The sequence below is a fragment of the Micromys minutus genome (genome assembly GCF_963924665.1).
Source record: "Micromys minutus genome assembly, chromosome: 21".
NCBI classification, from domain to species: domain Eukaryota; kingdom Metazoa; phylum Chordata; class Mammalia; order Rodentia; family Muridae; genus Micromys; species Micromys minutus.
The window spans coordinates 45,252,486-45,278,765 of NC_137956.1; the positions used below are offsets into that span (position 1 = coordinate 45,252,486).

General features: G+C 46.7%; 1 protein-coding gene across 2 annotated transcripts in view; it reads right to left on the reverse strand.

Annotated features, from left to right (window-relative positions):
• Window positions 1–6,500: 6,500 nt before the first annotated feature.
• Window positions 6,501–26,280, reverse strand: part of TGFBR2 (transforming growth factor beta receptor 2) — an 86,919-nt gene continuing 67,139 nt past the window's right edge. For both annotated transcript variants that reach the window (XM_080934075.1, XM_080934074.1), the window contains 3 exons: window positions 24,623–24,764; window positions 11,736–11,863; window positions 6,501–9,295 (listed from right to left, as the gene is read on the reverse strand). In XM_080934075.1, the coding sequence (XP_080790201.1) occupies window positions 9,116–9,295; window positions 11,736–11,863; window positions 24,623–24,764 (450 nt within the window). In that variant the 3' untranslated portion in view covers window positions 6,501–9,115. The remainder of the gene's footprint in view (window positions 9,296–11,735; window positions 11,864–24,622; window positions 24,765–26,280) is intronic.

Sequence of the window (26,280 nt, forward strand, 5' to 3'; positions counted from 1 at the left end):
ACAGGAGAGATGGCCCGGTGGTTAAGAACACTGATTGCTCGTCCAGGGGGCCTGATTGAATTCTTATACCCACATAGCAGCCGGCTCACAGCCATCCATAACAACTTTCTAGCCCCATAAACAACAAGCAAGGTCATGGTAGACACACACACACACACACACACACACACACACACACACACACACACACACCAACCATATAAAGAATAAAGATTAATAGATAGATAAACAGACCCTTTCATGAAGAATACACCCACAGTACCCTCCTTACTTCAGCTTGCTATCTTGTCTAATTTTCCTCTATTCTCTAGTAATCTTTCCATATTAGGAATCCATCAAGGGATTAATAGAGCAATTAGGCTAGACTCCGTATGTCTAATAAACTCCAAAGCCCATCAGCTGATAATCGACCCCTAGTACAGAAGCCTGTGAGGAGCAATTCTGATTCGGTGCTATACTAGAACTGGCAAATGCTGTTCGGAGAGCAAGGAGGGGTTCAGGAGGATTTCATACACTCTCGGTTGGGCAACTGTTAGGGAGGACTTGTGGCCTCCTGAAATGGGAGCAGTAGATTTATAATGTCACCGGATATAGCTGTGCAAGGTTTGAGCTGTGTATAAATCAGCCAACCCCAGATGATTTATTGATAATCATGAATCATGGCTTCAGGGAGGAAGCTGGGAACGAAAGCCTTAATCTTCGAATCCATCAGCATAGGGGTGGTACTTCAAGTCACAGGATTGGGTTAGATCACGCAGACTATGTTGGAAGATTAAGAAAGAAGAAGCAAATGGAAGGCCAAAGTTGGGGACCACAGCTCACAAGGAAAAAGATAACTCAAAAACTGCCAAGCCCCTATATAGGTGTGTCCTAATGATTCTCTGATTGCTGAGACAGACCATGCTGACAACAGCAGCTTAGGTGGAAAGAGTCTGTTACAATGTTGCATGACCACTGTTTAAACACAGCATCGTCACCTAGAAAAATCAGATTTAGTGTGGAATAGTGACAATGGAGGATGCCAGTGGTGGTTTAATTCCTTACAGCAGTGCTGATACTTGATTGTGAAACCACAGCACAGGGCAGAACTCAGATCAGCAGGTTTCCCTGGTGCAACTGTGTAAAATTCAGGCACATGTCAGTAGTGGCCATGGCTTAGCATAGTCCAATAAATACAGTCCTGTCTCCAAGCTAGGGTCTGTCCCCTAACCAAGAAGAGCCAGGGAACAGTCATTGCCTCTCTGAGTTTAGAAGACATTACTCAGTGACTCCATTCAGCCCAACCAGGTTCAGGTGTCGAGCGTGAGAAGCTAAGAACTTTCATCTAGAAACTACCACCTCTGTATTTCCAGTGTTTATCAATTTGGAGAGCTCCTGGGTGAAAATTGGGGGAAGGGTGAACCAAAAAAAAAAAAAAAAAAAGGAAAAGAAAAAGAAAAACATTCCTCATTGATAGCCTCAGAACATTAGTTATAGTTATTGTGATTCATAATTTATTTCCAAATACATCAGCATATTTATCTGGTATGTATAAGATAGCTTAATATATATTCCTAGTAGGGAGGATGCCCTAATTTCAAAATATATTCCAAAGATGATTAGCTACCATTTTGTCAACGGTCACCCTTGGGAGACCGCTGCTCTATGCCTGCCTCTATTTTTATTTATATTTTTATTTATTTATTCGTATGCGCACACATCTGTTTGAAGCCCAGAAGAAAGCCTAAATCTCCTGTGGCTAGAGTCAGAAGAAGTTTTCAGTGCCAAACCTGGGTGCCAGGAACCAAACTCTGGTTCTCTGAAAGAGCAGCAAGCACTTTTAATTTCGGAGATCTTATCTCCAGCCCCATCACCTACTTTTTTTTTTTTTTTTTTTTTTTTTGCTACAGAACTTTGTTCTTATTATATGTGCACAGCTGGGTGCTCATTCTCTCTGAGAGCCCTCACAGACTGCCTGAGGACATTTGGAAGTACACCATACAGAATTTCAAAGGACTTTTCTGGTTTTCTATTTAATGGCCCCACCCCAAAGTCATCCTGTCCTCCTATGTAGCCTGACGAGGTAAGGTGACCAGAATATTGCCCTAAAAAAATTACCGTGGAAGGCCAGAATAATGCCACACCAGATATATCTCCTCAGCATTTGGATAATGTTGAGATGATCGATCATTTTAGAGATGTAGGGCTGGGAGGGGAGGGAGGAAGATCAGGGTGGGAGAGAGCGAGGGGTGAAAATGATGTAGAGTTCTCATGCTTGAAATAAAGGAGTGATGTCTGCTTAATTAGAATAGGAAGATGATTAACAAGCTATTTTTAAGCACTGCAAGTATCAGAAGGTATGCTAGATTAGATTATGCCCCGTGCAATTGATTGGCAGACCCTGAAATGTGGGCAAGTTCACAATCTTGTCTTGATCAACAGTCTTTGCAAAGCAGGCCTGAAAGGCATGGCCCCCAACCCATAAAGCATGAAGCCATAATTATTCAAGTAAAAAAAAAGGAAAGTAATTAGAAACGTGATAAGCAACGATTAGGCAGTTAGTTCAGGGGAAAATGAACGAGATGAGCAGATGCCAACCCCGTGGCTGGAAAGGGATAGACAGGCTGGTTTAGATGAAAAGTTTTCTGTCTGTCACCTGGGGAAGCAAGTGCCTTCAAGATGAGACCATTAGCATGTCATTTGCACAGAGTTTAAAAGAAAAATAAAAGGTCACCACAAAACAGGAAGTCCTTGGAGCAGAACTAGCCTTGCATCTAAAAAGGCGGTGATTGGCATTGGCAGGAGGGATGAGGTCCCTCCTGAGGGTCCTAGGAGGGCTGTTGCCTACACCTAATATTCCTGACCTAGCAGTAGCCAGAATTCAAATGACCCAAGGCAGAACAGAGCCTGGAGGTGGGCCAGAAGACCTTGGCTCATTGGCTTCCGTTTTGGCTGAGGCTCTTGGGACTGAACCCAGACACCTTGTGCATTGGGTGTAGGGGCGGGGGCGGGGGGCGAGCGACTTTCTCTTCTGCTCTAGTCAGCTGCCCTCTCTAGCTCTCCAGTGCTAAGGGCATCTTCTGTACTCTAGTTCGAGCTGGTAATGTGGTTTGAGTGAGAATGGCCCCACAGGCTTGCACTTGGGCCCAGGCTGGTGGAGCTATTTGGGAAAGCTGTAGGACTTGAGGTGGGTGGAGCCTCGAGGAGGAAGTGGGTCCTCGAGGGCTCACTTCGGGTTCTGTAACAAGGTTCCACTTAAGATTTTTTTGCTTCCTGATTGTGGACGCTGTTGATCCTGCCAGACCGCTATCACAATTTTTGAGCCCAATCTGAAGCAAGCTTTAATTAACCACTGACCAGGATGACGCACTCTGGTCCATTCTGGGCTTCCCAGAAAATGGTGACAAGTCACATTTTGAAGAGGTTAACAGAGCTAAATCCATAAGGCTACTATGCACCCCACCGGGTCCCATCATTGGCAAGCATATGTCCTGACGTACTTCCTGTGTACCTCTCGCCTACATCCAGAGTCAAGCGCACACACTAACGAACTTTCTATCCACATACCTCCCATCTACATACCTCCCACCCACATACCTCCCACCTACATGTGACTGACCTAAACCTGTGCTCTGCCCCCCCCCCCCCAAAAAAGACTTGTTTAGGAGAACAAAACCACATCATCGGTAGCTTTCTATCTTAGACAAGCAACAGCTTCCGGCATTTCTGGAAGTATCTGTCCTTGGGCAAGATTAGAGACATTTTTCTGTTTTGTGGATCTCTTAGGCAAAGCTGCCTTCTGTCCCTGCTGCCAAGTCTTCCCAACCACAGTGAATTGCGTCACCTTTAACTGTAAACCCAAAGAAACCTCCCCACCCCATGCTTGTCAGGTATCTGGTCCCAGCAACCAGAAAAGTAACATAACCGATGAGTCAGACCACTGAGCTCTCCGACCTTGCTGGCACTCAGAGTAGGCAATGTGACTCTGGAGGCCAGCTGTTGTCATCAGAACCCTCCAGTAGCTGGTAGAATGGTGTAGGGACAGAATGGAAACATCGAGATGAACACACACACACACACACACACACGCACACACACACACACACACACACACACATGCACATTCACAAGCCAGCCTGCAGAGGAAGAATGGCAGCCCATCTTAACCTGAGCTTCATCCACAGAACAGAGCGTGCCCATGCATACAGGAGCAGGGAGTGGGGTAGGGGTGGGGAGGAGCCCCTCAAATACAAGCTGGAGAGGTAAGGGACTACGAAACTCCCACAAAGGGCCGTACACCAGATGGTCATATTTTTTTCTTTCCTTGGGCTCTTCCCTCAGTGGCTTGCTTATTAGACCCCTTCCAGTCCTGAGCTGAATAAGCTGACTCTATTTTTAGACAAGATTTGGCAGTGCCGTGAACTCATCTTCTGTGATCACCATAAGTAAGTGCTGTTCATCTCCCAAAGACTTAAAAAAGAAAAAAAAATTAGTGTTTATTCATCAGTCACTTAAGAAAATACATTTGTGAAAGTCCAGGCTTCGTGTTCTGCTGCCTTCCTAATACCTTTGGAGATAAGGGCATATCTGCTTCAAAAAAATGTTCTTGATGGCTGGCAAACTGTGAAACCATCTCAGGTACCCCGCACACATCTCACACCTGCAGAAATGCTACCCACACCCAAGGATGAGTGCCTCCTTTGGTTGTTCTTGCAGCTGAGCATTTCTTTAGACCTTGTCAGGGGAGTGCTGGGCAGATTAAGTGGCGACAAAAGAACATTCTGGCTCTCCTAAAGCAAACAGGGCTATGGGGACAGAGATACAAAGATGTGTCACACAGACTACCAGGTGTTTCCTCATGCTACATAGCCTCTTTGTCCCCCTGCGCTGGCCCGTTTTAATGAGGAGACAACAAGAAACACAGAAAAGCAAGCGCTTTGGTTGCTCAAAATTCTAGGTCCTGGATAACTGGGCTTTGCCCCTGAATGTCCCTCAGGAGCCTGTGTTCTGATAATCCAATGCTTCCCCCTGGGAATGCACACCTTCCCTCTCTCCCTCCCTGGCCTGTTTGTTTATCTTGTCAATACTCACATAGGCAGACACGTCCCTGCCATGTTCTATATACAGCTCTTCCCTTTCTTCTGTGTTTTTAATGCTATTTGAGATTTTCCTATAAATCTGCCTTTAAGCAAAGCAGCAACAGACTATTGGCCAAGATGCAGGCAAGGTTTTCTAAGTTCAACACACAAATGTAAAGCTATGTATGGGGCTATCCAAGGGTACACAGGGCAGTCATTGGCATGCTCATCAGAGGAAAGAAAACACGTGCAGACACACATTCTCTAAAGCAGCCATCATGGTGACAGTCCTGGAAGAAATAGCCACATGGGCTAAAACAGTTCCTGGGATAAAGAGTGGCCGTGCTGGCACACCAAGAGCCACCGTGCCAGGACTCAGGGATCAGGGACAGACCACAGAGATAAGGGACAGCAGGATGCCAAGAGCTACTGTTCCTCTTTTATTAGTGAGCTTCTGTTGTGGATTATCTTTTGGTTATGTGTGTGTGTGTGTGTGTGTGTGTGTGTGTGCATGCATGTGCGTGTGCGTGTGTTCATGTGTAGACATGCAAGTGCACCCATGCAGAGGTAAGTAGGGAGGTCAGAGGTTAAACTCTAGTGTTATTCCTTAGACCTGTACACTTGGATTTTGACACAGTTTCACCTGAGTTCAGTTAGGCTAAGCTGGTTGACCAGTTAGCCCGGAGGAACCTCTATCTCTGCCTCCCCAGCTAGGATTATAAGCACATTATATCACTTGTGGCTGAAATCTGAGGGCCAAGATCATTGCCTCATGCTTATAAAATTGCTTTGTCTCCTCTGGGCTGTTTTTAAAGGGACACAAGTCTGTTGTAGAATACCCCCACCACTACCACACACCCACTCCATCTTTATCAGAGTAGTTGTGACTACACCCACAAGAGACCTTCAAGACAGAGCCTGTTGCCATATCCCCTCCCAGAAGCAGGGGTAGGCAGACTCATCAGACCCCCTCCCTTAGATCTCGTCCATTCCATTCTATACCTTTCTCCCAGATGTATGCCATTCTGGCCACTTTGCAGTTGATTCTATGGTCTCAGGATGAACTATAGTGTGTGGAGGGAGGGAGGGCGGTTCCCCAAGTCAGGAGTCAGCATTCATGTGAGGATGAGATTCTGTGGGCGGTTCACACTCCTGGAACTTACCCTGTGCCATACTCGGTTAGTTAGCATGGCCACTGACTTGCTCGACAAGTGGGACTTTGATGGAATCCTTGTTTTGTCCCTGGTACCATAATCTGAGGGGATCAGACATGGTGCGGCCTGCCCAGGGAAATGCACTCATGGTCCTGTGCAGAGCCAGTCCACGTGGAAGAGTCCGAAAGGACATTTTCTGCCATGCCAGAGAGTAATCTGGTGTGTGAAGTGTTTTAGCTCCTGGGAAGAGCAACAAGAAACAAGGCCATCCTCTGACTTTGGATTTATTTGATCTACTGGACATTTTTATTTATATAAAAGACAAACGCCGCATAGATTGAACATAAGTGCTTTGGGTTTCGATATAAAAAGAATATTGTGCATTCACATTCCTATTTTAATACACGAGTATGGCTGAAGTGTTCAATAAAAGAATAAAGCCTTCCCTGTATGCAGAGTAGTGAACAAGAGTCAACGCTTTCAGGAATGACAGTAATGCTATTCCTTGGTCTTTTTCTTGAATAAAGGAAGAAATGACACAAATGAAACAAGCCACGGTAACATGACACCATATTCCAGTTGCTGATGATGACCCGGAAGTGAAGTCACTTTTGAACCCTAGAAATCCCACTAGTGGACCAGCATTCTGTAAATTCACCACTAGAGGGCGATGAACAACAGCTACTGGGTTAGCACTGGGGAGCCCAGAGTAGCAAGTGGGTTGGGGTTTTTCCACGGTGTTCACAGCCCACTGTTGTGGGAAAGAGTGCATAGATCTTTGTCTCACCCCAACTTGACCATGTACCCTACTGACAGACAAAAGACCCCTTGATGGTTCTCCAATCACGGTCCCATTTGGTTGAAAATGGGCCGCTTCAAAAAACACATTTTCTTAAAAAAAAAAAAAAAAAGACTGGTTTGCAACATCCACATTTGTTGGTAGATTAACAAGCTTCCTGTTAAAGCTCATACTCTGCTCCAGTCCAAGTGGACACAGGTTCCCGGTCTCCATGCAGAGACCAGTAGCCATAAAGAAAGATTTTTAAATCACAGAGGTTCCCTTGCAGAAGCAGATGAAACTTAATATGCACACAGAGAGAGAGAGACCTGACCTAATGAGGTCACATACAGGTCTGCCTGAGGTTCTATTTATGTCAGTTTCAAATAGTAACATCAGATAAGGTTTGTGCAATCCAATCTGTTCCCAGAGTAAGGGGAAAGTAATGCACATTTCTAGTGTGTGCACGTGGGCAAGGGTGTTCATAGGTGCATGTGTGATGGAGGTCAGAGGTCAATGTCAGATGTTGTTCCTTGGGGGGCTGCTCACCCTGCTTTGCAGACAGTCTCCTTTATAGCTGACCCAGGGCTTCCAGGGATGTTCGCTTCCCCAGTGTTGAGATGACAACGGTGTACCACTAAACGTGGCTTTTGCCATGGATTCTGGGGGACTGGACTCATATCTTCTTGCTTGTGAGGCAAGCATTTTTTACTTGCTTAGCTGTCTCTCTGTGCTCACGAATGCACTTTTCTTACGGTGGATCCTGATCTGACTAGAAGCAGACACCTGGGGGGATGTGGGTAATGAGAGGTCTGGAGACTTGGCCTTGAGAAGGGAGGCAGATGTGTAACAGAGGCCACACCTTCTTGCTGTAAATGATGCCATCTGGGGGCAGAGCCAGGAGCCACCGCCTCTCCTTTTTTAGGGATCTAGATATTTTCTGCCACATCCCAAGTAGTTCAAAAGAAGCTCAACTAACTTTTTCGACAGTGTGTTGACCGAGGAAAACACGGGTTCATTGTGTCCCTGTACACAGTTGTACAATATGGGCAATGTGGGCCATTCAAATCCTGTCTGCTATTTGGGAGGCTGGGAAAATGGAACCCACTGGTGTTGCCATGGTAAGCTGAAAGCTCCAGCAGCCGAGGGTCAAAAATTAAACACCGTGAGCCTCAGGGCCTGGGTGTAGGGTGTGCCATGTTTAAAAACTAAACAAAGGATAATGACTGGGAGCAAGTAATTGTAACTTATGCAAAGGAAAGAATCAAAGAACCCAATCTTATTAGTAGCTGGTAGGGCAATTTCAAGGGTGGGGAACGGTCTTCTTTGATTTTGGTAGTCTGTAAAAGCAGAAAGATGGGGCCAAGTTTCAAGGCTGAGCCAGAAGGTCCACAAGTCAGATGTGGGGTTTGAATGTCAAAGATACAATCAGGAGAAGCGAAGACACTTGGGAGACCCTGGGGCATAGTGCTGGGTTGGCACGTAGCTCCCTGCTCAGTAAAGCAGCCCACTGTAGAGAGTAATTATTGCAAAATAAGGAAGGTGTTTCGTGGCCAAAGCAGGCGGCAAGGCATGAATGCTCCTTGCACAGTTGCCCTCCCCGCCCCACCCCCACCCTGCAGTCAGGGGGCCATGGCTTGTCTGATCGATTGTCAAGTGCTAACACTATCCCGAGTCCTTTCTGCTCCATTCCAGAGCTCTCCAATAAAAACAAATCCCCCAGGAACACCTGATCATTTTCTTTGTCTCCTTGCAGAGTATGGCTATATAAAGAGATATAGACATATAGATATATATAGATATATAGATATAAAACATAGCTATTCATATTTACATACAGGCATTAATAAAGTGCAAACGTTACTGGCTGCTGTAAAAATCGATCTCATTTCCTGAGGAGGTGCTTGCATAGCTCATGCCATGACAATGTCCAAGGCATAGGATGCTCTCCGTCACCCAACACCCACTGCTGCTGCCACCACTGCTGCTGCTACTGAACACGGAGCAGCTACCGGGGAAAAAGGGGAGCAAGTTCTTGGTTTTCCAGAAGCATCAATCAGGAATGCATCTGGTCTTTGGTTAGAGGACGGCTTCCGGAGGCTTGGCCCAGCATGCCCAGCAAAAAGCTATTTGGTAGTGCTCAGCGAGCCGTCTTCTGGAATCTTCTCTTGGGAGCAGCTCCTCCCAGAGAGTCTATCCGGGTGCTCCAGCTCACTGAAGCGCTCTGCCACGCACTGGGCCGTGAGACGGGCTTCGGGGTCATGGTCCCAGCACTCGGTCAGCGTCTCACACACGATCTGGATGCCCTGCAGAGGAAAGAAGGGGGTCCCAAGGGCACCATCAGTGGGCGGTCTAACATGGAATTAGTATCAGTACACCATTATCAAAGTCCACAGTTCGGATTAAGGCTCACTCTTTCATGTGTATATGGGTCAAAAGTCAATGTCAGCTGTCTTCCTCTTTGCAACAGGGTTTCTCACTGAGCCTGGAGCTCACACTGATTTGGAATCCTGCCGTCACCTTTTCCTTCTGTGTTAGTCTTGCAGGCTTACATCATGGCCCCCAGCTTTTTACATGGGTACTGGCGATTCAAACTCAGGTCCTCACGCTAATTTGCCAATGACCTTTACTAAGAGTGCCATCTCTCCAGTGTCTAGGGTCTGCTTGTGGTGGCACACATTGTATACAATGTCTCCATTATGGGCTCTGAAGGACTCCCTCCCCACTTTAGACTGGCCTCTCTCCTTCCCTTGCCTCGTTCATGACCTCTGGAGAGTTCCTCTTTCAGACTGTAACTGGGCTGGCTCATAGATCTGTTTCAATAGAGCTGGACACCCAAACACAGAGTGGGACACACATTAACCTGGGTTCATTTAGTAAAGCCCATCTTTCATAGACTGACTTATAAGTTGCTTCCAGAATCGCCTAGGGTGACTCATGATAACCCCGTCATCTCCACTGTCATTAAGCTAGGCCCTCTGACGTGGCTGTCTTTGTATGCCAAATATGCTTGCCTACTGTAAGATATTTCAAAGGTAGTCCTTCCCAACACAGCCCCACTCCTGAACCTTACTCCCACGCACAAAAGGCTGTCTAGAACAGCAAAGCACTCTACCTTAGCTGGATTTCATTTTGTGTCAAGAATGTCTTTCTTAACGTTTTGAGTTCTTTCAGGAAATCAGAAGGTAAGTGAACAGTCTGAGAGGTGGAAATACGATTTGCTCCTTCCACGAACAGGTCAACATTGCCTCTGCTGATCTCCATACATCTGGCAAAGATGCATCTAACACTCTTTGGGGAGAGTTGGTGCTTGCCTCACAATACCAGCAACTTTGACGACTCCTGGGGAGCACCCCCCTCCCTGGCCCCAGTTGTTGATGAGGAATCAATTGCATAATTCCCCTAACTGAAGGTATTGATTGATGGCCCTGTTAAGAGTAGAGTGTTATTGTTGCTATACCAGAAACATTTATTTTGTTCTGACACAGTAATTACAGGCTGTAAATTAAATTAAATATTAAGCATTACCTTGAAATCAATAGGGCAACAAATCTCATTAAGAGAAAAAAAGTATTATGCAAATTCTTTTCAGAATTTTATCATAATGAATAACGGCTTCATTAAGAGAATTTATAAGAGAGACTTCAGGAGCCTGTGACAGAGTTTTAAGGGAGCATACCATTCCAGTGCCTTCCAAATCCTGAGTTTCTACAGAACAGCCTTGCATTTTTTTGAACCAAAGACAATTTGCCTGAGACTCCTGTGAATCTTCTGACTTTGGGAAGCCTGGTTCACCTTCTTTCTGATCACAGGGCTGGCTCTGGGCCAGGGCTGCTCTGAGCAGGCTTCCTGCCCCATTTGCCTTCCTGGTTGTGCCTGGCTTGCTGTTTCTGGCTCTGCTTTGAACTCCCCTCGCCTTTAGGCAGACCTACACAGCCATGGCCTGCAAGGATGAAGGACTTCATTTGAAAGAGCAACAGAGGGCTTTGCTGGATAGAAAAGAGAGACAGGAAAACGCCGTTTTAGCTGTTTCTATACTGAGGTTTTCTCGGTACGTCCCACCTGTGGTCAACTGTCTCTCACTCACAACCTACACTTTCTTCTCTTCTCCTCGACCTCTGCTGTAAGAGCCTTAACTTCTGGTTCCTGGGGCAGAATGCCAGAGAGCTGTGAGGATGTCACTCAACAGGCTGTCCCCGCCCCCTCCTTCACCAGCAGGCACCTCTGTATTGATTTCCTGTTCCCCATAGTGGTAAGCCAGCCTCCTCTTCCCGAAGCCTGCTCATACACAGCTCCCCGTTCATGTCCACGCAGAGCCAGCGCATACGAGCACAGCAGCTACCTGACAACCCTGTTTGCTTCCAACTGCTAAATATTTCTCTCTGAGGTCGAAAAGACCTCAGAGGAACAAAGTCGGAGCCCAGAGGGAATGGGGTGTTGGCTCCTCCTGTGAAGACGTGGGAGTTGACAGCCAACACAGCTAGCAACAGATCTTAACTCTGAGTCAAGAGAGCTTGGCAGAGGTGACCCTACGGTGGTTATCCGAGAGCTCTCTGAGAATGCTGCATAAGCCTGCTGAATGCAACCTGCGAGGCCAGGGTCATTCACTTATATTGGAATTTTCCTTACGAACACAAACCCAAGCGAGTTACGGAGAACCAAGGGCTCGGCACTCAGAGTGAAGCTCCTTTTCCCAGAATTCTCGGCGGCCCTGGAGCAGACGCCTCCGGACCTTCTGACTCTTACCTGGTGGTTGAGCCAGAAGCTGGGGATTTCAGGCCGTCCTCGGTCCCTCAGCACGTTGTCTTTCATGCTCTCCACACAGGGGTGCTCCCGCACCTTGGAACCAAACGGTGGCTCATAATCTTTCACTTCTGTGAGGAAAACAGGCAGACACAGGCCAGATGAGCATGGGGCACATATAAGGCTGAGGGAAGTGTGTTTGGTGAGAGCCTGGCTGGACAGTGTGAGCTATCCAGTGGCAGAATGGACCTGTCACTGCTAGACCACTTGTAATGGTGGTAGAGTCAAATAAGAAGGCAAGGGTGGTGTTGGAAGGATGCTGGGAAATATTCCACTGGTGACTGCTTGTTCAGTCCTAGACTCCGTGCTAATAGCTAATACCGAGGGAATTAAGCCGAGAGGAACCCTGCTTCCCCCTACTGCAGGCCTGCTCAGTTGGCGAGGAGGATACTTTTACTAAGGAGAAAAACCAGATTATCATACATTATCATGGTACACAGACACACTCATACAACAATCATACGTATCAAAACACAAAGCACTCGTACAAGCAAAATAATTTTTACAAAACAAAAGTTAAAATAAAATGTTTTTTTAAAAGCTGTATTACAAAACTTCTGGTCCTCCACAGGCCCACAGTAATAAAAACTGATTCAATAAATGGTATTGAATTTCATGGGGGCACTCGCTCTCTGGAGGAAGAAAATCCTGAAAGATGCTATAGCCTGGACGGTTCCTAAAGGCATGGCTGTAGATTTATGTTAAGACGATACATGATTTGACAAGAGAGAGATAGATGGAGAAAGGTACAGGAAGGCAGAAGAGGAAGAAGAAGAGAGGGAGGCCAGAGGAGATGGAGGCAGATGTGTGTTTCTCTAGGTGTATCTCTGCTTTGATAAGATTGTTATCATTATACCTAAGGGTTTCTATGGGTCAGACCCTAAAGGGGAATATTGTGTAGTTCTTTGTAACATCCTTACCAAAACTCACACTGGAGATTAGCCACTATCAAGAGGCACTGAGAGGGAGAGCCAGGGGGACCTTCGTTGTCCACTGAGGGGAACTCTTACTTAATTAAATTTTTTTAATGGGCTCACAGACTGATGTCTTTGAAAGTGGGGTTGTTATAGCCAGTTTAAAGTCGCCATGATAGTGCAAGGTCTAATCAACCAGTACTTGGGAAACTGAGGCATGCGGAACAGGCTCTGTCTCTAACAAGGCAGGAATGACAAGCCAGTCTGCTTCTCACACTGTTAGTGCACGGAGCACCAGGTCACACTGCTGGATTTCCTTGTCTCCAGAGCCATGAGCCAAAAGAAAGCTTTTCTTTTAGTGACCCAGCCTCCAGTATTGTATTGTGGCATTTGGAAGTGGCCAAACTCACAGTGATGAAGAGAGGGTGGTGTTTCTCTGGGGGTTAGGAGATGATTATCAGGGGAGAGGGGAAGGAAATGTGGCTTTGGTGTTTATAACTAGTGCAGAGTTTCAGATGGGGAGAATGAGAGAGTTCTGGGGCTGGGGATGTGGCTGAGTGGGAGATCACTCACCTACTATGCACAAGGCCCTGGGTTCAAGTTCAATCCCCAACACCATGAAGGACTGTGTGTGTGTGCGTATGTGTGTGACAGAGAGAGAGAGAGAGAGAGAGAGAGAGAGAGAGAGAGAGAGAGAGAAAGAGAGAGAGAGAAACAGACAGAGAGACAGAGTCACAGAGAGTCAGAGAGAGTCACAGAGAGACAGAAATGCAGATTGACAGACAGAGAGAGACAGAGCAACAGACATAAGCAGAGACAGAGTGACTGAGAGAAAACAGCCCAGCAATAAACATTAAGAGAGCTAAAGAGGAAGGCTGGGCTACATCCCACATTTCCCCCAAAAAATATGCAGGATCTTTGGCCTTTAGTTTCAAGACAATTTTCCTTAATGAGCAAAAATTTCAGTAATTGCCTTCTGTGCTAAGAATTGAAGAAGGATTTATGATAACCAAGTATTTTTAAAAGGGATAGCCTGCTTTCTTTTATTTTTCTCTTTCACTTTCTCAGAAGTGCATTCGTCTTTTCTAACCTCACCCCAGTAGAAAAGCTTTGGGGAATCCTATTTTATCATTTTTATCTGCTGGCCGATTTTAAAAACATCCTTATTTATTCCTTGATATTTTCATACATTTATATCTCTATTTTGATGATACCCGTGGATCCACCACCTCCCTCTACCTCTCCCTAGTGTCCCCACTGCCCCCTAATTTTATGTTCTCCTTTTTTGTTGTCAACAATCCCAGGTATTTTTGTAGCTAACTTTTCATAGATTTAATTTTTTTCTCTTACTATATTTTAGAATGCATTTGCATTTGTGACGTTGAGACAAACACATACCCTCTCTCTCCACTTTTTACTTTGAGCACTGGGATAATTTATCTATGCTGGTCCTAGGGTAAATTCTGAAATCTGACTTTTGGGTACATACACCGCTTCTTTCTTACTTCCCCTATCCTCCATCAGATGTTAATCCTGAGGCTCAAGACCATTGCAGCATTTTCTGTCATTCCTCTCTCTCCTCCATGCTTTCAGTTTTGCTTTACACATGGCAGACATCCAGGAAATCCAAATTGGTGATTTCAAGCAAAGGCTGAAGCCTGCTCCACACTTTCTCCAATGGTTCCTACAGAATGAAAGGAATGACCTGAGGGACCGCCATCTTCCCTTCCAAATTATCTCATGGCCCAATCCAACCAAAGAGCATACATACTTCCTTGTTGCCCTAACCCAAGAAAGGACAAGATAGCGCAGAGTTTGTGTGAGTTACGTTTTACTCATTAGATACTGTGTAGGACCACAGGCTCTCCATTTCTCTCTGGCAATTGTTACAGTTGTGTTTTGTGCCCAACTAGACACCCTGGCCTAAGGATTCTAGACCAGCTCAAGAGTTGCCCATAGACCTCACTCCTTCCCCCATCTCTGCAGAATTATAATGGGCTGTTGGAACTACCCCAGCCTGGAGACGCCAGGACATGACAGCTACCTGCCAGGGGCAGCCGTGTCACAAGGCAAACTAGTCCAAACCTCTTATGGCCTTTGCAAGCCTCTCTGAGAGCCTCAGTGGGCCAAAGCTGTGGCCAGGATTTGTGTGGATTATAAGTCATGGCTCAGCTTCTTCTTTCTCCCTGGTTGTTCCTGCTTCTCTTCCTTCCCATGAGATGTGCTCCTCAGTGAATAATGCCTCCCTACAATCTTCATGTCAGCTCCTCCTTCCGGCAACACTGGTTCTAGCCATCTGTTCTTTCTGTGTCTTTTGGCTTCTATCTGCTCAGCTTCACCACCTGAACATGACTGCCCCTCCATCACTGGGGGCTTGCAGATGCCCAGAACTACCCAGCATGGTGGTGGTCTGATGAAGTGCTTTCGCCTTTTTGGAGAGCTTTCTTGCTTTCTCTTTCCCAGGGAGCACTTCAGAGAGTTCTCCAGGAGCCACAATCCTCAGAAATGACAGGGCAAAACACTGTACCAGAGAAGAAGATATCAGGATGACACTCAAGCCCACTGTCCACCCCATGGCCGACAGGACAGAAGAACAAAGGCATTTGTATGCTTGAGTTATTAGCAATAATATTAACAGCCAGCTTATTCCACTCCAACTTCTAACCCTCAAAGTCATCTGTGATGGCACAACTTCATTTCCACCTTGACCGGACATAGAATCAATCACCTAGGAGACACAACTCTCAGTGTGAGATTCAGGGAGGACAGCGTTCCCCACTCTGAATGTGTGCAATACCGGTTCAACGGGAGAAATCCAGTTGAATACGTACACTCCCTCCCCACTTCATGACCACCTCACGTTCCTGTCTCCTGACTGACTGTACCCTAAATCTATGAATCTAAATGAACCTTTCCTTAAGTTGTCTGGTGTAGGTTGATGTCAAGGTGATACACGGTTGGACAGTAGAGAGTGGGGCGGGGACAAAATTTTTGTGGAAGAAGGAGAAGAAACATCGTGTAGACGGTGGAGGAGGATGGTTCAGATCAAGGTGAACTAGATCGGTTTTATCTTGTCTAGGTGGGCTCTTTATATCTTTGTTAATTGGCAGTGAATTTATTGTTTGGGTGTATTGTGGATTGAGAGTTTAACATAGAAATCTGTTTTAACATAGGTGCCTGTCCTTTGGAAATGACATGGCGGTCATCTCCATACGGCGAGGCTGAGGCAAGGGGGTGGTTTGGATCTGAAGCCAACTAGAATTATGCCGTACATAGAATATGTACATTAGGTGAACAGTCTACACTACAGAGAGGGCAGCCTGTGGACCGTGTGGCAGAGTAGAAGCCGGGCCCGCATGTGCCATGTGGCTCGAATAGTGATGGTACTAGCACAGGATGAAAGGTTATGTTTTAAAATAATTACCGAAATGGTTTGGTCATAGCTTTCAATCACAGCACTTATTTTAATGTTCCCATGCAGCGTGGGCCAAAGGAGGTTTCCAAAGGCATGGGAGAAGGGGCTGCAGAGAGCTTCAGCTCGAAGCTGAAGAAGCTAAAATAGTGGATGTTCCAGTGGAAGTGGGGAGGAGGCATATTTTTTTTTCTGCAAAGCAAGGGGATGATTAACTGAGTTTCCCTTCATTTTGCCTAAGACCTTGGGGACTGTGAGACGTCTGTGCTCTAAAACAATACAAAACCTGCCTTTTCTCTTTGGCTAAAATGGGGAAGGAGGAGGTCAAGGGTCATTCATCTGCAAGGCTCTGGCAGAGACTGGCTGGCTCTCTGTGCCACACGGGAGGATCTGAGAGCTTTGTTGCCTTTCAAATTTAAGACGGGAAAATGGGAGTGGGGCAAAGAGCATCATGGGACCTCAACCGGCAGGTGCCTGTCCCTTGGAAATGACATGGCGGTCATCTCCATACGACGAGGCTGAGGCAAGGGGGTGGTTTGGATCTGAAGCCAACTAGAATTATGCCGTACATAGAATATGTACATTAGGTGAACAGTCTACACTACAGAGTTAGACCTCCTGTTAAAGACAATTCAGCCAACCAAATTATTGCCTAGGTTAGAAGTTGGGGGAGATTTGAACCACACACACACACATTTGCAGTTGTTAATTAATTATTTAACTGCCAACCATGGTACACTTTTGGTGGTCAGAAGGCACCATTTGAGAGCTGTTCGTCCCTTCCTTCTACCACATGGGTCCCGGGACTTGGACTCAAGAGCCCAGGGCTGGCAGCTAGTGCCTCCACTTCCTGAGCCATCTTCGATCCTTGTGCATACATTGCAAACTGACTCCTTTCTGCTCCAACCCCCGAAAATGCTGCACTTGCCCAATATATCCATCCACAGCAGATAACAGTACATGCTTGATATTCCGTCTTACCATGGTTTCTGTTGATTCTTCTTTGTCCAGTCTTTTCCCTTATTTTGAATCCCGTGGCCCTGACCTTTCTTCTCTCCTGTCCTATGAGGTGTGCCTGGACGGCTTACACTTGGCTCTGTGTGCACCTGTCACTTAGCCAAGACACCAAGTGTCTGTTCTGGACACTAGAGCAGAGGTACTGGCTGTCACTTCCATGGCTATTTAGGGAATCCTATTGACTGTTCTCTGAGCCCCCAGGGAACATGGGAACTCAGGAACGAGAACACAGAGAGATTTTCTAACTGCTCCTTGGTTCTAAATTTTCCTCAAGTTTCGTCAGCTGTTCACCTTGACCCTGAAGGAGAGGGCAGACCCCTGAGTTAAAAATCTGGATTCTGAGAAACAAGGTCAGAGGTCAGACCTCCCCCATCCCCAGAGGGAGAAGGTTAATAGACAGGGAATCCTGAACTAGGCATACTCTGTATCGGAACTTTGTCCTGGGGGTGAAGCAGAGCGGGGGGCGGGGGGGATTGGCAGCACATTGGGTGGCCTGGGTCCTTTGGCTTCCGGGATCTCCTCACGGCCTACAGTTCAATCTCCCTCAGTAAAGGGATTCCATCTGAACTCATATGGACCCTGACTATCTACTTATCTCTCTCACAGTGCTGCTTAAGATAATTTAAAAAGTGCACGTGTTTAAACCCATGAAATTACTGAATGAAGGCTTCTAGGGGGAAAAAAATCAAATCTCTTCTCACTGCCATGCCCCTGGGGTCCTTCTGCAGAGGTGGCTTCGGTGAGATTAAACGTGATTTCATTACCTTCCTGGCTATTAGGGAGAACTTCTCGGTCTACGGGTTTTTTTTTTTTTTCTTTATAAAAGAGTAGGTGAATCTCCCTCAGTTCAACAGGGAGAGGCTTCTGCAAAATGTAGCAGAAATGAATTACAGGGAAAAAAAAGAATCCTGGCTGGGCAGGTCTGGCTATACTGCATTGCTATGAAAGTCACTCAGAGGGGTGGTAAGATGGCTCAGTGGGTAAAGCCATCTACCCCCAGACCTGAAGGCCTAAAATGCATCCTGAGAGCACTGAGGTGGATGGAGAGAACCAACAACGTGTCCTCTGACCATCACAGCAACCCATGGTTCATGTGCACTGCCCCCAAAAGTAATGTCATAAGTAATTTAAAGTCACTTAGACCCATTGCTAGTTCTTGCTTGTCATGCTTTCAGAGACCGCTCCCCCCCCATCCTGCCCAAAGTGAGTGCCTAGGGACTACCCTACCCACTGCCTACTGAGAATATGACAAATGTCTCTCTCCCTGCCGACCTCTTCACCACAGGCCCTGAAGAAGAGCTCAGGCCCTGAAGAAGAGCTGGCTCCTTTAGGGATCTGCTGGATGGAGACATTGGCAACTTCTAAACGAGCCATGGAAAAACTACTTCTTAAAAAGAAAACTTCCTGACTGATCTGATCTCCTTTCAGTGACATACACTTGTGTTCTGGCTTTGGGGAAGGTGGGGCTGCAGAGGTGCTGGAGGTAGAGAGAGGACAGGACGGTCTCAATCCTTAACCACAGGCACTGGGGGCCGTGGGGGTGGCATCGTGCCATAGCAACGTTAACTCAGGGTTCCTCTGTGGGATCCAGGGTGCTCAGACTAAAGCAGACACCTCCATATAGTCAAGCCAGCCCCTGTGCCATTCTGAGAATTCATGGACAGTGCCCCATGCTCCCTGCACCATTCAAAACACACCTCCTCTAAGAGACCTCTGTTTTACACAGAGCTCTCTCGTCCTTCCCTGCTCCCTGCAGCCAAGGCTGAGGACCAGCTGCTGCTCTTCCTTGCTTTCGGGAAGTCCAGCAGCCCCTCTGAAGGGAAACAGCCTGCTCTTCTCTGCATCACCACAGATCCGACCCCCCACACAGCTCTGGTATGGCTTTGACCATCGGCATCTGGCTCACAGCTGTTGTGGCTGTAATTGGCCAGTGTCCCCCAAAGGCAATGATACTCTGATTTTATATTTACTTTCCAAATGGCGCTGCCTTGGAGTCCATTCAACACAAATGGTTTCCATCCTGGTCTTCCCGAAGTCTTTCCAAACCTCCTTCCCTTTTGCCTTCTGCTTGGCCCATTGTCCTTTTGAACCTTCTTCAAGGAGACGGAGCTTTCTGTGCCAAGCCCTGGATCACCAGCCACCTTGTCCCAGCTTCTAGTCAGAGGTCCAGGTGGCCACATATGAGCCAGTTCTGGCCGGGGATGGATACAAGTTGTGCCTGCTCTGTTCCCCGAAGGGGGCCTTGGACACCTCCCTCATCCGCCTCCCACACACCACAGCGCAACCACTTGTCCAGACCCCAGGCAAACTGGCTGGCCTGGGACAGAGGCTCTTTGTAAAAGAGAGAGCCAAATCTCAGGTCTATCCTTGCCCAGTTGAAGTCTCCTGCCTTTCCTCCATCAGAAAACAGTGGCAGGCCAACCACACTTCACACTCCCCTCTTCAGACAACTCAACTTGTTCTCCTCATTTTCCTTCAGTGCTCTTTGAGATGCTCTAAGTGTTTGAAGTATTCACCATGGTGGTATCACTTGTCCCCTAAACCTGCTAGATTTTTTTGTTCTAAAATGATTATATCCACCCGTCCCTTGCTGGACATCACATCTGCTGCTGACAATTCCCAGCTCTGCTCCTTCCTGGACCTGGTCCCTTGGGGAGAGGGAGCTTTTGGGCTTCCGCTTTTGCCAGGTGTAGCACCACCTTCCTGATGGTCCTGTGCCTGGGAAGTCGAGCCTAGGAAATTGTGCATGGTAAGTGTGCTGCTTCTGGGAGCTTGCTAGCAAGACCTCAAAACTAAGAGTGAACCCTTGTTCCTCAACAGGGAGAACGGTGCCTGAACACAAGAAGGACTCTTTAGTTATCACCTGAGGGGGTGAATGAATGAATGAATGAATGGCTCCACCCTCAGAGAAATAAATCCTCAGGGTAAAGAAATCAGATTTTAAAGCATCCTTTGCACAGAAATTAAGAGCCTTCCTGTCTCTTAACAAGGATCTGGGAGCTGGGAAGATGACTGTCAGTAAAATGCTTTCCTGACAAACACAGGGACCTGAGTTTAATCAGAAGAAACTAAAATTTAAAAACCTAGTGTGTTTTTTGTTTTTAATGACAGCACATGCCTGTCATTCCAGAGGAGATGGAGGAGGCAAACACATTTTCTGAGAACAGTACCAGAGGTTGACGTCTGGCCTGCCCACCCACATGTGTACACATAAGCACACACACACCCCACACTCAGAGATTCATCAAGACAGGAAAATTCACAGATGCAGACTTTCAGAAGTGAGGTCCTGAGGAATCCTGCCTCATCCAATGCTTCTGAAGAGCCCTCTATTATGGGATGCACAGAGGGGTTATGACCCCCCCCCCCCACATCATCTTCCTGTTTCTCCACCAGTCAGGCTGCCTCTGTCCTAGGAAGGTGGCTACTGGGCTTCTGGCCCCTCTGTTGCTCCACCCTTGAAGACCACAGCATGCTCTAAGTGCCCTTCTGGTGGGTTCAGTGCACAGATGGATGAAACAACTGTTTTGGAGGTGTTGTCTGTGATTCCTTAACCTGGACCAAACCTTCTTTCTCTTTAGATCACTCTTAGCTTACCACGATGCTCCGTGGAATGCTCTGGTGAAATTTCTATCTTAAAGAAGCTTAGATCTGGCTTCAGAAGGGACTCCACATCAGCTGTTTACACTGACTGTGTGGTAATGCCCAGGTAATGTCCCCAGAGCTGTGCTGTGAGCTTGTCCCTCCCAGGGACTGCTCTGCACAGAGACCAGGCTGACTGAGACAGGTGCGTTGAAAGAGGACACCAGAGCCCTACTGCTCACTGTCCTCCCTTGGCATTTTTGAATTTAGACTGGCCTGGACCTCTAGCTCTCCATCTTCCTCTGATGTCCCCTTTGCAATTGCCGATATGACTGAACAGTCCCTGAGTGCAAGAACGTTCACGACAGTGCTGGTCCCAGGAAACTGCTTGAAATGGAGTCTAGAGACCAGGGCTGAAAGGAGTTTATGGAGAGATAGATCCCCAGAGTGGTATCCAGGAGGGTGTGGATTCAGCCTCAGTTTCTACAGCCAGAGTGGAGACAGGAGAACCAGGAGTGGGAAGTTCCCATCAGGATGAAGGGGAACCAGAATGGATTCCATCCAGTTCCTGCCTGTTTGTACCACGAAGGTCATAAAGGGTTTTTCTGAGATGAGCTGCATAAACCGATGGATCCTGGTTAAAGGAAACTTGTTTATCCTATAGCTTTATTTAGAGCCCATAAAAGTTGGTGAGCTTGGCTCTACCCCATGCGCCCCAGTTCTCCCTCCTTCAGCCACTGTCAACAGGAAGGGGATCTTGTCTGTGACTACAATGAAAGTGGAATGCACAGAGGACTGGAGGGCAGACAGCTTCGGGGGCGGGCTACAGAAGCACAGCTCCCAAAGTGGGGGGGGGGCAGGGGAGGTACTGCCAGCCAGAGAAACCAGTGGTGTCAGGATCAGCATGGTCTTGGACATGACTCCTGGCAGTCTGCACAACCGTCTTGGAGTTGTTGAAGCTTCCATGTAGAAAATCATTAATAATGGCAGATAGTTATTAAACAAGTTTAACTATGAGGAAAACAGCACACACACACACACACACACACACACACACACACACACACACAGCTACTATTAGAAGAATGGAGGGAGACCTCTCAGACAGGAAACTGATGGGAATCAGCATCTTCCCAGCGGCCAGAGAAATAGATGACAGTGGCTCAAGAACGGATGAGAAGAGACTAAGATTCTCCTTGGGGTTTGGGTAGCCAGCCATGTTCTGCAAGAGATAGAGACTCACAGCCAGCAATGGGTCCAGTTGGGATGGCCCTGTACAGTACACTGGGAAGTTTGGGTTAGTAACAAAAGAGGTAGCTATTTAAGCAACAAAATAAGCAATGACGTTATCGGACATCCATAAAATGAAAGGGCTGCCCATTGACTCCAGTTGACTCAAATGCACAAACAACGGAAGAATAAGAAGTAGTGAGGAGAAGGAAAGAGATTCCTTCTGAATGGAAAGCCTGCTAATTAACAAGGAGTAAGAAAAACAGAAACATTTGCAGGTGGCAAACATCACAGTCTTAACTGAGTGAGAATTCTCAGCAAATTAACAGGTGAGATTATGAACAAGTCAGAGTATCTTCCACTGTGTTTATCCCATACAAACTGAAAAAGGAGGTCTCTACAAAGAGGAAACTGGCAGCCAGACTTCCTAACTGACATTAGCAACCCTGCCCTTGGTGCCATGTGCTCAGAAGTTACCACAGTGTCTGTGATGATGTTATTCCAGACACGTCTCCTCCATCTAATGATGAGAAAACCCCACCAAAACCCAAGTGGCCTAAGGTGCCTGCTCCAGCCTCACAAGGATTAAGGTAAGGAAAAATCGAGTCAGATCCATGGGAATCCTAACCCAAGTCTTCCAGAAACGCACATCCCCCGTGACTTGGGAATAACTGAGGTCTAAGATCAACACACAACACTACACTATTGTTCCCTGGCTTTGGTTGTGTTACAGTGTTTCTTCTTCAGATACAGGCTAAATTTTAGACTGGATTAAAGGTAGATGGGTAGGTTAGAGTCTCTGTACTTTTGTTGTTCATGGGTTTGTGTGATTAGGAGAGGATCTTCCTCTATAGTCCAGACTGACCTGTAAGTTACTACATAGCCCAGACTGACCTGGAACTTTACTCAATCCTCTTTGCTTAGCACCCTGAGTGCTGGAATTACACATTACACTCTCTGTATTAATCTTGCTTTAAATTTAATTTTGTGTATATGTATGTGTGCATGTTTATGAGATGGTGAGTGTGTGTGTGTGTGTGTGTGTGTGTGTGTGTGTGTGTGTTTGTGTGTGTAGGGGGGGTTAGCAATGGGTCAACATCCTTCTGTTGTTCTCTATTTTATGTACTGAGACGGGCTCTCTCACTTACCCTGGTGAGTTGCACTAGGATTATAGGCGCCCCTCTACAAAACCCACTGTTACATGGGTGCTGAGGATATGAATTCATGTTCTCATGCTTGCCTGGTAAGGCTTTATTGATTAAGCCATCTCTTTAGTTCTCTATGATCTTCTTGCTATTTTCTAAGTGTAATAGTATAAACAGGAGTCAGAAAGAATGAAGTCAAGCATTAATTCAGGTGAATCAGACTTGGGTGTACGCTTTGTCCATGTGAGACCGTGAGGCGAAGCCCTGGAGCAGAAGAATGGGTAGTGGGAACAATGTAGCGAACTATCGATCTGGCTTCCTAGATGTCAGGAAACAATACCCCCAAGACAAAGTGGAACAGAACGTGCAAGGGATGTTAGCTCTCATCTATTTTCTCAAGTTCGGGCTATGGCAGCCGAGGTGCTGGCTAAAAGTTTTATGCCAACTTGACACAGGCTGGAGTCATGTTGGAAAAGGGAATCTCAGTGAGAAAATTCCCCCAGCACACTGACTCGTGGAGCATCTTTTTGATTGATGTTTGATGTGGGAGGGCTCAGCTCACTTGAGGCAGTGCCACCCCTGAGCGGATGGTCCTGGGAGTTCTAAGAAATCAGAATAAGAAAACAATGAAGAGTCCGGCCAGTAAACGGTGTTCCTCCAGGATCTTCTCATCAGCTTCCTCACCAAAGTCCTTCTTCCTTGTTTGAGTGCTTGCCCTGGCTTTCCTAAACAACAGACTATTCCTCTCTTGGGAGTGGAGGACAAAATAAACCTTTTTGGCCAGTATCTCAACACAGTGGGAACCCTCAAGCGGTCTCAAACAGTGGAAAGGATCTGATTACAGAATGCAGAGAAAAAAGCAAGGAGACCTGGGAGAGCAGTGGCATTCTGCTTGGGGAGAATGATCAAAGAGAAGGGGAGGAGAGAGCGAAATGTGGGGGAAAGGACCAGCAAGCTGGACAGCCCCCTCCCCGGGGCTCACAATGATAAGGCAGAAAAGTCTTAGAGGCTAGCCATTTTCTTCAGTAAGCTTCCAGAGTTTTAAGCCCCAAACAGACATATCAACCCATCCCGCTTAGTTTTGTGAATTCTCATAGAATTTATGTCTATGAGAATAAATATTTAGGCATTTCTTTTTTCAGTTCTTTCAGTCCAAAAAGAGAAGAAATAAAATGCAGGTGCTCATCTGACTGTTACCCTTTAGGTAAATAGAAGTAATTCCTGTCCCTGCGTCTGGTGAGCACCTCTCAAAAGATAGTAAAACATCTATGGGGAGAAAAGTAATTCTATACAGCCACATGAAAGGAGATGTAAAGCTTTTCACGTAGAAACCTTGGCTGTTCAGAATAATCCCCAGTAATCCTAGAATAGCATCGCGCTACACGATCTCAACTGTCTCCCGGTGTGGAGTGCCGTGGTCTGTGCAGAGCCTTCGAACCATGCCTGAGACAGACAGCATTAGATCATGGGGGAGGGGGGCAGCAGAATCACATCATCCCACCACTGACCGTGCCGTGACCAAGTACTCACCTCCCACGGCATTGCAGCGGGACGTCATCTCCCAGAGTACCAGAGCCATGGAGTAAACATCCGTTTGCTTGAAGGACTCCACGTTTTCCAAGTTCATCCTGGATTCTAGAACTTCCGGGGCCATGTATCTCGCCGTTCCCACCTAAGATCAAAAGGCACACAGAGAGGCGTTCATTCTTTGATTCTGAAGGCACTAAAGCTTGGGTTTCTCACGTGCCCATGACTGCCGGGATCCAGAGGCTTCTTACTTGGCTCTTAGATAACATTGTGTAAGATCACATTCGCCCTGTCTCCTCTTATTTCCTGTTCACTTCTTTGGGGCCCCTTCTTGCTAACAAATTCTCTGTCTATTCCCATACCTTTTTAAATGATCCACTGATTTGATTAGGATTGCTTAAGTATCACTGGGGGCCGAACTGGATCGTAGGTGACTATCAGTGCCTATTCCACTGGAGAAACACAACTCTTCTTCCTTCTCCACCAGCAGCCATTTACTTGGCAACAGCTCCTCAGCTAGAGGTGTGATGGTATTTTCTTTCTATTTAGCCCTTTCTTCTTCTTTCCTACCCTACCTCCTAGTCCCCCTTTTTTGCACAGGGATTTGTATAGCCCAATCTGGATTCATACTCTGTAGCTGATGCTAACTTTGAACCACTGATTTTTCCGTCTTCGTTTCCAGAGCCCTGAGAACACAGGCACGTGCTACCACACCCAGGTTTTTATGGATGCTAGCAATCAAATTGGGGGCTTCATGCACACTAGACAAAGCCCTCTGCTGACGGAGCAACATCCTTAGCCCTGTGCAGATGCACTTACAAAATCCAGCACAACACAGTGTTGTCTTAAGTGATGAGAATTACGCAGGTAGACATAACACATCTATTATCTTCTCTCCCTGAAAGCTCTTCAAAGACTCTAAACTAAGTGTGCTCAAACTAGTACCCCCGAGAGAGCCACTAATCTGCCTATATATTATTATATGCCTCCTATCATCCAATATTGTTATAGCAACCTGAAGGGCCACGTCTGTGATATTTTCGATGCTTTTTAAAATAAGGATTTATTTAGTTTTATTTTATGTGGTGGGTACTGTGCCTGGTGCCTGCAGAGGCCAGAAGAGGGCATCAGATCCCCTGGGGCTGGAGATACAGGGTTTTAAGCTGCCATGTGGGTGCTGGAAACTGAGCCTAGGTCCTCTGAGGAGAGTAAGAATCAGACAGATTCCTTAAAAGGCAGGCAGAGAGAGAGACAGAGAGAATGTGTGGGTATGTATTTAAGGTGGCAAACTTCCAAGATGGCTGGCTTCTTTTGCACCCTCTTGGCATGATACAAAGCCTGGTATCTAAAGACAAAGACCTTTTGGCTTTTCCTCCCACTGGTAGGCCACCAGATGGAGTGGCTCACTAAGTTCAAGGCTGGGTCAGGACACGTTACATAAGAATTGTGCCAATGAGCCATCCTATCTCTCTTTAGTTTCCTCCCCTAAATTAGGGGAAGAAAGCAGTTCAGAGCAGAGAAAACTGCCAGCCCTCAGGAAGAGACTGGACTGTGGCTTTTCACATCCCTCTCAGCCCTGTAGAGGGTCTTTTTGTCTGTGTGGCTGTAACATGGCGGTGTTTCCTCTCCACAAACAAACATCTGACTTTGCTGGCTGATGC